Source organism: Dendropsophus ebraccatus, chromosome 5 (genome assembly GCF_027789765.1).
Source record: "Dendropsophus ebraccatus isolate aDenEbr1 chromosome 5, aDenEbr1.pat, whole genome shotgun sequence".
Classification (NCBI taxonomy): domain Eukaryota; kingdom Metazoa; phylum Chordata; class Amphibia; order Anura; family Hylidae; genus Dendropsophus; species Dendropsophus ebraccatus.
The window spans coordinates 8,819,636-8,835,001 of record NC_091458.1 but is presented as its reverse complement, the minus strand read 5'-3'; the positions used below and the strand labels follow the sequence as shown (position 1 = coordinate 8,835,001).

The 15,366-nt window shown below is 44.4% G+C and overlaps 1 protein-coding gene across 2 annotated transcripts in view; it reads right to left on the bottom strand.

The window, feature by feature from the left end:
* LOC138792251 (NACHT, LRR and PYD domains-containing protein 3-like) overlaps nt 1-14,978 on the bottom strand; it is a 123,561-nt gene extending 108,583 nt beyond the window's left edge. The window contains exons 1-3 of one of the 2 annotated variants that reach the window (XM_069969457.1): nt 13,660-13,845; nt 13,500-13,534; nt 1,954-1,998 (exon numbers count right to left, since the gene is read on the bottom strand). In XM_069969457.1, coding sequence (XP_069825558.1) covers nt 1,954-1,978 — 25 coding nt within the window. In that variant the 5' untranslated portion in view covers nt 1,979-1,998; nt 13,500-13,534; nt 13,660-13,845. Of the gene's footprint in view, nt 1-1,953; nt 1,999-13,499 lie in introns of both variants that reach the window. The other variant, XM_069969456.1, reaches the window with a different exon arrangement.
* Between the last annotated feature and the right edge of the window lie 388 nt (nt 14,979-15,366).

Genomic DNA, 15,366 nt, shown 5'->3' with positions numbered 1-15,366 from the left:
CAGGCGGTCCTCCCGCTGTATCCACCCTCTCTACAGAGGTTTAAGACAGCGGGAATCATTGCCGAGAGTCCGGGTTCGTACGAACCCGAACCTCGGCAGGTTCGGACCATCTAGATTGTTGTCCCATTGAATAATAGGGTAGGGATCCCTTGAAAAAGCCTGAGTCATCTCTGTATTCGGCCATAGGATCCATGCAAGATTGCCTGACTGACCGATCATTTACCTAATGGCAGGATGATATCCCTTCTGTTGAGGATCACCAGCACCTTAGAGAACTAGCATGTTAATGGAAAAAGTCAGTGATCTGTGCTAGGGATCAACTAAACCAAGTTAAATAGGGTATATCTAAAGCCCCTATTCCACAGGGCAATCAGCAGGGGCAAGCAAGCACCGACCTGTCAGGTCAGCGCACAGTTGCTCCTCATTCCCACTTGCTGCCAGTGCTATTACATGTGACAGTGAGTGGGTAACGGGGGGGGGGGGGCAAGGGTGTGGTGTGTGTTGTCTGCCCTGGTGATCGCTAGATCGTCCGGCAGCCCATAGAAGAGAGCAGCGGTCTGCTACCGCCGCTACTGTTACACGGAACGATGGCAGTGGATCACTGATATCTAGATGGTTAGTCTTTCAACACATTTAAAGACTTTGAAAGACAACGATTGGCTGACACTGTGTCGGCTGATCGTTGCCTTTTATTACACAATTCATTATTGCCTTAACACCAGTTTGATTGGTTTTGATGGGCAAGCTGTCTCCGAATGATTGTACTAGATGTGGAGGGGGAAGGGTGTATGGATGCATTGGTTGTGCCCGTTTCTTCAGCACTTCTGGTGTAAGGTACAGCACCTGCTAAATACTGGGTTGAATCTCCCAGGAGGGTTCTATCACATTTTGGAACCTCTGTAGTGTGTGTGTGGGGAGGTGGGGTAACTGTATATGATAGGGTGGGCTGTCATATAGGTGAGGGAGCTGAGCAGCAATATATTTAGAAAGGTAGCAATTAGAGATGAGCGAACCTGGAGCATGCTGGAGTCCATCCGAACCCGAACTTTCGGCATTTGATTAGCGGTGGCTGCTGAAGTTGGATAAAACCCTAAGGCTATGTGGAAAACGTGGATATAGTAATTGGCTGTATCCATGTTTTCCAGACAACCTTAGAGCTTTATCCAAGTTCAGCAGCCCCCGCTAATCAAATGCCGAACGTTCGGGATCGGATGGACCTGAATCCAAACCCGTTTCGCTCATCTCTAGTAGCAATATGTGTGTGTGTGTGTGTGTGGGGGGGGATTGGTTGGGGTGGTTTAGCAGCACTTGTGTGGAGGACCCTGGGCAACACAACAGTATATGTTAGGAGGGCTGCAAGCAGCATATGTAAAAGAGACTCTGAGCAGAAATACAGGTGTGTGTGTGTGTGTGTGTGTGTGAGGGGGGGGCTGCTTGGAAGCCCTAGCAAAGATTGGTAGATTGTTCATGGGGCCCTTTGCTTCAATCAGCCATCAGCCGCACAGATCCCATAACACGAGGAGCTGTGCAGCCAACAGCAGAAAACAAATGTGCTGGTTTATAGGTAACATGACCGCCATCACTGTACTGTTCTTCTCTCCCATGGATCTGATCACTTCCTGGTTTCCTCCATGGATTGTGGCCATGCTGTTACCATGCAGCAGTGCACACACTTTCCCACAATCCCCCTTACTTGCACAATGGAGCCTGACTGCCAATACTTCCTGGACAGACCAGGAGATTACATGTCCCACCATCTCAGTGGACGCCATAAGATGGTTGTAACCAAGGACAACAAGGCAAACAAAGCAGGAACATGGGGGATTGGTAGGTATATAATTATTTCTTATGAGGATAAATGTGTGAAATGTACAGATGTTGTGGGATCATTCACCCAATACAGAAATAAGATTGTTATAAGAGGAGGAGGAGGAGGAGGGGGGGGGTCCTTACCATCGCTGGAGGATATAGTACTCATTCCTGATCCGGGAAGATCTCCTGTGATATAAAAAATATATATATTACATATGGAAGAACTAATAAGCGATTAAAAAAAAAAACTCTTTCCTACATTCTAACATATTTAGTTTTTTTCCAGAAGTTTTAGCCGCCTTTCTGGGATATTTATAATATTGTTATAATAATATTAACCCCTTATAAGGTCACCTCCAAAACACCCGCTAAACTTAGGTTATCAGTCGATTAAACATCAGTAAAGTATACAACGCTGATTCTTTATCCTACTCACAGATGACTTTAGTTTAGGATTTTGAGAAAGGTGGGTTGGAGTCCCTTTAAGGAAAACGCACTTTTGCTTTTTGCTCTATTACCATCCTCATAACGCTTTTATGCTCTGGTCTATGGGGATGTGTGAGGTGTGATGTTTTGCGCAATGATCTGTACTTTCTACTGGTATCTTGCTTGAGTATATGCAACTTTTTGATCACTTTTTATTACAATTTGTCGGGATTTCATGTGACCAAAAATTGTCAATTTTGCACTTTGACAGGTTTTTGCGCTTACGTCGTTTACCGTGTGAGATCAGTAATGTGATCATTTAATAATTCAAGCGATTCGGCACGCAGCGATACTAAAATGTTTATTTCTTTATAAAATGGTAAAAGGGGAACTTTTATTAGGGGAGAGTTTGGTGTCCCATCACGGATGTTCCTAGTTTGGGCACCTGTCATAAAAGCCCTGTACTGTAAAGCAAAGTGGTAATGAAGGTGCATTCTCTTACCACAAGATGTCACTGTATATGTCTATGTATGTTGCACAGCTGTAGTAAACTAAGGGTTATTACTGTATTGTGCCACTCTGTGCACAAATGAGAGGTGCTGTTCTTTTTCTACCTATCTCTACCCTCTTTTCTTCTATACACTCTCTTCTCTGCCACTCACAGGAGCTGTTACATACAACCTGAAGGAAGTAGTCACATGGGGAAAGGAAGCGTAGGTCCACAGTTTTCCTCTGATTCTCAGTGGAGCAAGATACACAAATCAGGCATCCCTGCTGAACTTAGCCTGGAGCCTGGCTCTGCCAGGTTCCCTGTCCAGGGCAGACCAGCTGTAGTGTTGGGACACACTTATGGAGAACACAGAGACTCTCTTTCTTAAAGAGACACTTATACTCAAGATGCAGTGCTAAACACTAAAGGGAGGACAAGTCAGAGAAGACCTCAACCCACGCCATGAACGTCTCTATACAGTGCAGGACAGTATCCTAGATTAAGGAACTGATCCGGATAGGCAAAGCAGCCATAGTCAAGGCCTACATACTCCATCTCTTAGTGCAGGTGACACTGTGACACGCTCAGACACTTTGTTTTACTCAGGTAAGCAGGACTGGGGCTTGTGTCACCCATGTAGGACGGCTAATTCGACACTACGGGGCAGAAGGTGGTTTATAACGACAAAGGTCGAAACACAGGCACAAGTATTTTTCTTTCAAGTATTTCTTCTACAAGTATCCCCTCCACTAAAGGCCCGGCAGAGCACACTTCTACATTGGTTTGGGGCACTCTCCCGATAAACTCCTCTCTACTCTTCTGAACTCTCTAAGCTACCCAACCAAGCTAGCACTGTTCTACCTCAGCACTTCAGCAACTCTCTGTACAGATCCAGTGAAAGCAAGTCTGTACCAGTCATGTATTCTACTATTCACCTGTATCATCAGAAACTTGTCAGTAAAGATCAGTTTATTTATTCTACTGGAACTTAGTACTATTTGCACCAGCACCCGCATACACAGGCTTCACTGTCCTTGGGTCATCTCCCCTTTCTGTGGGTGGCGGTACCGACAGTCCAGGTGGATCACATCTCCACTCCAGACCACCGTGATAAGAGCCCAAGGGACCCCTTAAAACCCGGGAGGTCACCGACCATTGGGGAACAATATAGCCAGCCACACACTAAAAGCAGATATACCACAACTGTGTGCTGAGTTAGCACTGGCGTCACAACAGAACTATATCCGGCTGAGCTATATTTCACCGACCAACCACCATAGAAGTGGCGTCACCAGGAACAATTCTACAGGTGACCGATCGAGCTACTACAGAGGGGAATTTTTTTTTTTTTACAATAACTAGAAGGATTTCTATATACACAGCACTTATCTCTCATAAATGTCAATGCAGTATATCTATATATACAGCACTGATCAATGAGTGCTGCTGGAGCCCAGAGCAATGCATTGCTGAGCCGGGATCAGCTTCACGCGTGATCGCATTGCTGGAGGGGAGGGGGAATCCAACCCACTATGCAGTGTCCCAGAACAGGCTGTCTGTTCCTCACATTAAGTTTACTTTTATTACTATAGCCATGCCTGTCCTGGAAACTAAATGCACTGCAACTGTTACTGTGTAGTCCCTATTGCTCTCAGGTTCATGTGTATATCCTGTGTGCATAACTATGTGCAGTGGTATGCAAAGGCTGGTGATCACGTGACCGTGCCCCGTAACCATGGTTCCTCCAATGGCCGTCTAGCTTTGGCCAGGGGTACCATGTGACTTCCCCTTGGTGCGCAGTTCCGGCCCCGGCTCCCAAGCAAGGTCGTCGTGTGTGTGTGTCCCTCTTCACCTTCAGAAGAGTGGACTCTGTGCTCTGCTGTAGCAGTTCCTGGCTGTCCGCCTGCTCAAGTGTCTGGAGTATCCTCTCATCTGGGTGTCGTTCCTGTTATTCATCTCCTCATCAACTCAAGATATTCACCGCAAGTACTCTAATCCACCCAGCCTCTCTATTTCTCTATCACTACTACTCCCATCATCCGGCACGTTTCACCTCAGCCTATGCAGCACCACCTTTGCTCTGTCTATATAAGTCTGCTATATACCCGGTTGCATCCGGAAGAGACTGTTGCTACCAGTTACAATAAACTTGTAACCACCGCTGTTACTGAACCCTGGCATTGGTGTCCCTTATCTGGTGCCCCGACTAGGTACAGTGAAGAATCGCATGCCCAGTGTCCCGCATAGTACCGCAGACCGGTCCCCAGCTGTGCCACCCTCGTATCATTACCGTGACAACTCTATACCCTGCAGCTGCCCCGATTCCTGCCCGCTAGTAACACCTGCACTGCGGAGTGGCCCCCACGGGTCAGGGCATCGCAACTAGACACCAGGGATGTGCTCTTCAGGTTTGACAGCTGCATTTTAATGCTTAATTTGCCAGTGCGTCGAGTGGTCTGCGTCTGTTAATAGAGGTGCTCCCCGGCTGCTGATAGCGGCGCCGTTCAAAGCAGGGTCCCTGAACGACCACTCTTTGAACCCCCATTGATCTAGGCCCTGTTTTGATTAAGTCATTAAAGATGGAAGTGATCGCTTCCTTACTTACGTCTCTCAAACATGGCCTAAAAAAGAAGTAACTTGGTATAGAAGTAAGAGTTGGGAGTCGCTCAGACGGTAAGTCTCAGTTCAGTGCATGTCAGCCAATGTTTTTCTAATTTGTGCATCAGTTGACCTATGAGCATTTTGTATGCACACGCAGTTTAAATAGTTGAGATTGTAACCAAGATGTCAGGCTCCAATGGTAAGAGAGCTCATGCTCTATCTGTGGAGCCAAGAACTGGTCTGTACTATGGAGCCAGTCATGTATGGAACAATCATGTGAGATTGTATCCTCTAACATTCGGGACGTTTACTCCTCCATCACACCGGGACAAGGTTATTTCTGTAATGATATCCTAGGTCTCTTTCTGTTCCAGGCAAACCTACTGAACGCAGAATTCAGCATCTGGACATCTTGTTGCTTTATAAGAAGTGATATACACCATCAGCACCACAAGCAATGACAGCGCACAGTATGTGTGAGGTGGAATGAACCACGGCAGATGAGGAGAAGAGAGCTAAAAGCCAACAGGGGAGGAGAGAGGGGAGATTGGAAGCAAAGCGCAGGAGAGAAGAGCAATGAAGTAATACAGTGTAGCCAGAGGGATGCCGGAGAGTTAATTTAAAAATGGGTTCACCGCTCAACCCTGTATATGCTTGATAGTTCATAAATATACATACCTGTCCTGGTTGTGTCTCCAAATAGGAAAGGAGGTGCACTTAGGTCCCAGGAGCTTGCTGGGTGTAAGGCAACAAATCCAATTCAGAAAAACTTATCCAAGGCACTCAATCACGTTAAATGACGTTCCTTTATTCATTACTCACAAGTACAAAAATAGTCCACTTAAAAAGTAGCTTGTACAGCAACACGTTTTGACGTGACTGCATTAAAAACTACTCTTATACACATCACACAAATAACGTAGAGAAAGCTCTTCCTTCCTTCCCCCTTCCCCCAACGGTGTCCAGGGAAGGCATTGCGCATGTCCCAATTAGACTAAGCATAAACAACCTGAAATAATGACACTGTGGGGAATAGGGCAAGTGAGCCCTCTGGTGGACACGTTCAATAATATAGCAGCAATAATAAATACATCGTCCTCAATAAATAGTACATCAGGTCAGTTCTATAGTTTAGGCCCTGTGTCCATTTTAAGTATCCAAAATAAATACTTTTTGTGACCAGTTCCCTCCCCTCTGATCTTTCATTACTTTTTTCTAGGGCAAAAAAAGAGAAATACCACAGATCACCATCATGGGTCTGGATAAAAGTTTGGCTGCTCCCAATACGTTTTCTCCCTTACATCCAATGTCATAAATGTGCTCGGCTATCCTTGTCCTGAGTCTCCTAGTTGTATCTCAGGGAATTGTATACTATATGCTGTAGTAAAAACAATCTTATTAACAGATTCATTACCATTGTTTTTACTAGGAGAAAAGACTAATAAATTGCGATCCCTTTGTCTTGTTATATATTTGGCTCTACTCAGCATCCATTGGGCATAATTTCTTTCCCAAGGTCTCTCATCTATCCCCTCTCTCTCTTTTTCATAGTCTTCCCGTCTCGAGCACGCCCTCTTAGTTCTTAGATATTCTCCTTTCGGGATAGCCGATATAGTGTGTTTGGGATGGCAACTTTCCGCATCCAGAATGTTATTACAGGTGATCGGCTTTCTATATAGAGAGGTAACTAGCGTGCTGTCAATTGTATCACCTTTTAGAGTCCGGTCCAGGAAATCAATCGTCTTGACCAGATCAGTGCTAGTAAACCTTATGTTACAACCATTGCTATTAGTGTACTGAATTTTAAAAAAAATGTAAAAAACAATTTGCCGATCTTATGTCAGGATGACAAACTAAATAAAATATTAGAGACAGGATGTGACTATTGCTGCTATATTATTGAACGTGTCCACCAGAGGGCTCACTTGCCCTGTTCCCCACGGTGTCATTATTTCAGGTTGTGTATGCTTAGTCTAATTGGGAGATGCGCATTGTTTTACCTGGACGCTGCTAGGGGAAGGAAGAGCTTTCTCTTTGTTATTTGTGTGATGTATATAAGAGTGTTTTTTAATGCATTCAGTGTATAAGGTGTGAAAAAGACAGTCACATCGAAACGCGTTGCTATACACGCTACTTTTAAGTGGACTTTTTTGTACTTGTGAGTAATGAATAAGGGTACAAACACACACAGCGTATACGCAGCAGATTTGATACTGTGTTCAGTTATTTAGATCTAATCTGCTGCGTATTGCAGCAGTCAATACGCAGCATATATGCCGTGTGTGTTTGTACCCTAAAGGAACGTCATTTTACAGAATTGGATGCCGAAGAGACCGGGTCACCACGGGGGGGGGGGGGGGGGGTTCAACACAGGTCCCAGCAACGATATTGACCTCATAGTCCTGTCTAGTCAATAGGGGGAGACAATGTAAGGTCCTACAGTGCCAGGATCGGTCTGGTCGCTATGTTAAAGAGTCACTGTCGTATTTTTTTTTTTTTTTCAGAAATCAATAGTCCAGGCGATTTTAAGAAACTTTGTAATTGGGTTTATTAGCCAAATCTGCCATTATCTGCATTTAAAAAGCCTTTTCCCAGGTCCCCCCCTCCTTCCTCTTTTCCATCCACTGCAAAAAATCAGAAAATTGTGACTTGTTGCAGGAGTCGTACTCTGTCTGCTCTATAGAGAGGGGAGGGGGGAGGAGGAAGGAGGGAGTTAGCCGGCAGCAGAAAACAGATAACAGAGGATTACAGGCACAACAGCTGTAATCAGAGGTCAGGGAGGTCAGTGCTGATGGTCAGAGGAGATACAGGGTGAGGGATTTGTAGATTAACTCTTTGTTGTCCTGTTTTGGTCTTTTATTTAGCTCTCTCCATAGGAGAACAATGAAGACAGGGGGAGAGCTTCAAACTGCTTTTTCATGATAAAAATGCATTTTTCGGCTAGTAAACCCAATGACAAAGTTTCTTAAAATCGCCTGGACTATTGATTTCTGCAAAAAAAAAAATTCACGACAGTGACACTTTAAGGCTGCAGGCATGAAGGGGAGCCATAGTAATGCAGGGTTCCTGGTTACCGCTCAGTGGGCAACTAAGGTGCCACTTATAAGGTAAGAGACTACAAGGGTGCCCAAACACACATTAAAGAACAGGCTACACCACCCCTGCACTCATGACAGTGACCCTGGTTATGGTGGCAATCACAACTTGGGATGAGTGGCCAACATCCCCCGGGTCACTGGACAGGGCCACAGGGTTGAGGCCCCACCAGTGCCCTAGAGTACACACTGTCATTTGGTGCAGAGGGTGAGGATGGTGTGCCCCCACACCTCAATGCCCTGAGAGTATCACATAACCCTCTAGTTGATGCAGATAATAGAAAAGTATTGAATGCATGGCACATAGAACCGATGAACGGCACTGTAAAAAAAAAGTAAATGGGGAAAATGTCAGAAATAAGGCGACATGAGCAGAGGTGTGCATCAGCAACACAGGCTGGTGCAGGAATCAGATAGTGGTGGAGATAATTCAGGTGGTGGCATGACCGCAGTTTCTGATCTGGAGGAAGACGAAGGTAGGTTAGTATGAGGTAGAGGGAACAGGTATAGGGAGATAATAGGTGCTACAAGAGAGTCAGTCAATAAATAAAAGACCAAAAAATCAACATGTTGTCAAGGGGTGGTCTAATGGGGTATGTCAGCCTCTGTAGCCGGGGCTACCTGGGGACAGAGGGGTCCACATAGAACATCTTGGTTAGTCAGGGGTTCTAATAAAAACCAGAGCAATGCACCTAGGATTTCTCTGTATTGAGCGATTTAACCAGCAGTCTGCAGTGTTATCTTTGGTTGGTCTCCCTGCAATCAGTCATCTGTTTCTCTTATAGGCTATGTTCACACAACGTATCTTTCCGGCCGTAGTGCGAACCGCGAATATACGCACATAGATTTGAGGTTGATGCGTTCGCTTGAAAGTATACGATATACAGCCGCACAATGCACACTATGTATGAACTTACGACCGGATCGTATACGGCGCCGTGAAAAATTAACAAGACCATTGTTTGAGGACTGAAATGTTGAAACTCACGGCCGTGGATTTCCATGCGGTCCCGTACGGAGTAGTTATTTCAGCCAAATTGAACTTGATTCTTCGATCCAAAAGGTTCTGTGAGTTTTATTGGGCTGGGCGAAGATTTCCAAGTAAATGACCTGCTTCAGATCGCTTCGAAACAAACTAGGGAAGCAGAACTGTACTACGGGCGTATGTTCGCGGTTCGTACGCATCCGGCCGCATGTCTATTTTTCCCACGCCCATTGTTTCAGCCGCACATGTGCGGCAGCGTACGAACGGCGGCCGGAATCGTACACAGTGTGAACATAGCCATAGTGTGTGTGTGTGTATATATATATATATATATATATATATATATATATATATATATATGTAAAGTAGATTGTCGGCACTCCGGATAACGTGAAAAAACAGTGTAAATTTATTCAAAGTTGTCACAGCATTACAGGAAGGCAACGTTTCTGTGGCCTCTCGCCACCATTTTCAAGCCAAATAAAGTGAACATACCACACTCTTAAATACAGGTGCTTAATCAAAAGGCAAACAGTTCATTGGACAAGAGATACAAAATCTTATTGGTCAATCCCATGTGCTAATTACAAAGTATTCCACACATGTGGTTGGGTATACTGCAGGTATAAACAAATAAATAGTGAATAGTGTTTTACAAGGTGAAATATACACAACAGTGATTAAAGTCCATACTAAGTCTCTCCAACGTCCCGTAGGACGCAATAGTATGCTTGAAAGATAAATAAACAAAGTAATTGCAAGGTTTCCGGGACACTTAGGAACGTAGCTTATCTCTCCTTTACTTACTTTACAGATTTTGTAGACGAGACACGATGGGAACAAGAAACTGGCTCGCATAATTTTGAGCATGGAGGAAGCTTTTTATTTTTGCTGGGAGCTGTGCTTAAGTACGTGTTCACATTAGAAGCAGTTTTTTTCCATGAAGGCTGCAAGTTATTTGACCACGAATTTGCTGAATGCCATGCCAGCTAATGTGGTGCTGACTGCAATGCCGGCTAACAATTAGATCCCTGTTCACACATAAGGTTTTCCTACAGCGACCTGTCGGGTCCTGATTACTGAGTGGAGCGTCCATGAAGGCTGCTAGACACCTGGAATGAAAACACACAGAGCGGTATCTTTGATCTTACGTTAGTCTTGCTGACTGCTGTGTCAGCTAATGTGATGCCGGCGTATCCATACTGCTTATCAGCTGTCACCCTGATGTTTATTTACTCACGCTCCCAGCTCATTTGAATGGAGGAGGAGATCCCGAGTGACGTCACCAGTCTCCTTAGTAACATGACGCTCCCCCAGCTCTAGCAGCCAGCTACGTTCCTAAGTGTCCCGGAAACCTTGCAATTACTTTGTTTATTTATCTTTCAAGCATACTATTGCGTCCTACGGGACGTTGGAGAGACTTAGTATGGACTTTAATCACTGTTGTGTATATTTCACCTTGTAAAACACTATTCACTATCTATTTGTTTATACCTGCAGTATACCCAACCACATGTGTGGAATACTTTGTAATTAGCACATGGGATTGACCAATAAGATTTTGTATCACTTGTCCAATGAACTGTTTGCCTTTTGATTAAGCACCTGTATTTAAGAGTGTGGTATGTTCACTTTATTTGGCTTGAAAATGGTGGCGAGAGGCCACAGAAACGTTGCCTTCCTGTAATGCTGTGACAACTTTGAATAAATTTACACTGTTTTTTCACGTTATCCGGAGTGCCGACAATCTACTTTACATATCTACAAGTGGGCTCGAGGTTGGAGTTCCTTGCCTGGCACCCTTATTCTCCTGAGTGCTGCTGAATTTACTTAAAGATATATGTATATATATATATATATATATATATATATATATATATATATATATAATGTCTCTATGACACGTCAAAAGTTTCTACAAAGGATAGGTACACTTTAAGAGCCCTATTACACCGGACGAAATCGTTATATTCGAATTTAAACTATAATCGTTCTGTGTAATTACAGGCAATGATCAAAACATCATTCTTGTCATTAATCATTGATTTAGATCTGAACCTAAAATCATTGTTAATCATTCGCAAAGCGTTCGCTGTAATTCCGCGTTTTTTCACTAATCGTTCAGTGTAATTGCACATTGTTCATTGTTTTGCTGGGAACAGACAAAGTAAACTATCATAGTAACGATCATAACTAACGACTATCGTTCCGTGTAATATGGTGAACGATTTCAGATTAACGATAATCTCATTTGCGATCGTTTAGCGTTAAATATCGCTTTGTGTCACAGAACGGCCGCTTGGTACTGCAGTACCGGCCAGATGAACATCACTACTTTGGAATTGGAATGCGGGCACATGCGGTTGTACACACGGGTGTGCCCACGTTCCAATTAACCCCTTAACGACATCGGGCGTATATTTATGCCCTATTGCCGTTAAGGACGTTCTGAACCGCGGCGGTCCCGGGTGCCGCTTGTAGCCCGGGACCGCAGGTATTAGCGGGCACAGTCCGATCGCCGTGCCCGCTAATACCGTAATCAGATGCAGCTGTCAAACATGACAGCTGCATCCGATTACCGGATTCAGCTTATCCCTGGTGTCTAGTGGCGGAGATCGCTCCCCCGGGACGTTATCCCGGAGGAGCGATCTCCTTGTCTGAAGCCGGCCGGGGACCGCTCCAAGATGGCGCCGTGCCCGGCTCGGCACTCGTTCACTTCCGGCTGCAGCAGCCGGAAGTAAACGAGTGCCTATCTCATGGATCTCTGCAGCATATCTATGCTGCAGAGATCTCTATGAGAGATCAGAGCACTTATACTAGAAGTCCCCCAGGGGGAATAACCCTAACCACAGGGGGAATAACCCTAACCCCAGGGGGAATAACCCTAACCCCAGGGGGGCTTCTAGTATAAGTGTAAAAGTTAAAAAAAAGTGTTGTTGTCAATAAAAAGCCCCCTCCCCTAATAAAAGTCTGAATCACCCCCCTTTTCCCAGGTTATAAATAAAAGTAAATAAATAAACAAACATGTTTGCTATCACCGCGTGCGTAATCGCCCGAACTATTAATTAATCACATTCCTGATCTCGCACGGTAAATGGCGTCAGCGCAAAAAATCCCAAAGTGCAAAATTGCGCATTTTTGGTCGTATCACATCCAGAAAAATTGTAATAAAAAGCGATCAAAAAGTCGTATATGCGCAATCAAGGTACCGATAGAAAGTAAACATCATGGCGCAAAAAATGACACCTCACACAGCCCCATAGACTAAAGGATAAAAGCGCTATAAGCCTGGGAATGGAGCGATTTTAAGTGACATATATTTGTTGACAATGGTTTGAATTTTTTACAGGCCATCAGATACAATATAAGTTATACATGTTACATATTGTTGTAATCGTAACGACTTGAGGAACATATATAACAAGTCAGTTTTACCCCAGGGTGAATGGCGTAAAAACACATTTCCCCCAAATAAACAAAATGCGTTTTTTTTTTTTCAATTTCACCACACATTTATTTTTTTTCTGGTTTTGCAGTGTACCTTATGCAAAAATTCAGCCTGTCATTGCAAAGTACAATTAGTGACGCAAAAAATAAGGGCTCATGTGGGTTTCTAGGTGGAAAAATGCAAGTGCTATGGCCTTTTAAGCACAAGGAGGAAAAAATTAAAACGCAAAAATCGAAATTGGCTCTGTCTTTAAGGGGTTAACTATTGCAGGCAATGTAAAATACGGCTGGAGCCGTGCTTTACATTGTCTGCACAGTTAATTTTGTGCGGCCGCTATTCAAATTCGTGCGGCAGCATGGAATCCCGGGATTCCATTGAAAACAATGTAATGTTATATTTCAATAAATAGCAGCCAGTGTTGCAAACTGCAACAACGATTGTTATTTGTTTAAAAATACATTGTGTAAATGTGGGCTAAAGATATTGATCAAAATTTATCAAAATCATAAAGTACAACGTGTTGCCAAAAAATGGAAATACTCTGATAAGTTAAAGCTCCTGTTACTTGTGTGCACAGTATATGGTTTAGATTTATGACCCCCTGTATACATATATATAGCCGCAGCTTGTCAAGTGTCTTACCTTGCAGGTCTTCAGAATGCAGAAACACGGGACCTCTGGTGCAGGTTAAGTGTTAAGAAGGGCGGGATATAAAGGGTTATTTCCTTAACAACTAACACAGGTAACTTGTTGGACTCGTTAAGTGAAATATTTTTTTTCAAATATAATCACCTAAACTTACCTCCTGGGGTGTGTCTGTGTGTGTGCAAATATATTATATACAGGGCCGGACTGAGGCTGAAAAGCAGCCCTGGCCCACAAACCCCACCAGCTCGCGTATATATCTCCCCACACACCCACTGCCCCAACTATATTGAGCAGAAGAATTTTTAGCTCACGCCATTTTCTTATACATGTAAAGCCCAGAATTATCACAGAAGAATTAAAGTGTACACTACCAATATAATCGATAATACTGCCATACTCTGACTATACAGCCATCAGATACCAGGTGTACACAGATGCTGCAGAGTATAGAAGAGTATACAGCAGTGATCAGACACAGTCACAGGCAGAATACAGAACAACGCTCCTGTCATTGTGCTGTTCCCCTATCAGACTCCTAAATACATTATGCCAGACCACTGATTTAATGGCATCCACAGACCCCGAAATAAATTCATAACCTGGACCCTCAAATAAATGTATGCCCCAGACCCAAAACTCATACCCCAAAATGTAACTTCAGATCCCCGGCCATATCAACTTATACCCCAAACACCAAAAGAAATACAGATCCCAGGCTGCCTCTCCCCACACAATAACCACAAAGCTCAATCCCCTCAACCTCCATTCTGTATAGTGCGCTAACTCCATACTCCGCCATTCTCTATAGTGTGCTCTTCCTCCAGGTAACACAGAGGGGGCACAACCATAGTGACACTGCCAGGGGCTGCACTGTGTAATTGTGTGCGATGTGCTGCATCACCAGCTCACACACACAGTGGTCCTCGCTGTTTGGCCTCTTTCTCGAACACCTAATGATATTATTCCTGGGTCACACAGCTTAGTACAACTATATAATGTGAGCAGCAGGACTGTCCTCAGAAGATATAATATTAGCTGTCAGCAGGGGCAGACACAGACAGTAGAGGACCCCTGTGCAAAGAATGTACCCCGGCCCCCCATAACCTAAATGTACCCCGACTCTCCACTCCCATATAAGTGATTACACTCCAGTTACATCCAGGGACTCACAGGTGACAACTTCTCTAAGTCACTCACTCTCTTTTTTTCTTTTCCATCAGGCCCGGTCATCATGAAGACATCTCCTGACCACAACTCGTCTCCACAGAATCTGCCAAACATTTTAGGCTCCTGGCTTCAGCACCATCCTCTCCTCAATACAAACCTCTCTTCTGTATTGTCCCATGCTATAATAGTGCCCACATTGTGACCCATATAATAGGCCCTCTCTGTGCCCCTTATTAGTATACATACAATAGCCCCCTTTGTGACCTCTTAAAGTATATATAACCCCTCTGTGCCCATATAGTTTTTAAATGCCCCCTCTTTTTCCCATATAGTGTTTATATGCCCCCTCTGCACTCCATATAGTGTTCATATGCCCCCTATGCCCGTTTTTAAATGCCCCCTCTGTGGCCTTTTATAGTTGTTTAAAATCCTCTTATGCATAAACCATTGTGTTAATTGAGAGTCTCCTGATGATCTCAGAATGATATCTGGGTGAAACGCGTTGAGACACAGAAATAAACTTAAACAGGATGTACCACCAGGTACATCCTGTTTAATGTGAACCCACAGATCGAACGGCGCCGTCAGGGGGAAGCCAGTGCCGCGGCCCGGTTCCCGTGTACGGCCAGCCGGCCGATGCTCAAGCACTGGAGGCGGGCCGCCCCCAGTGGGAGGGAATCCCCTCCCCTGTATG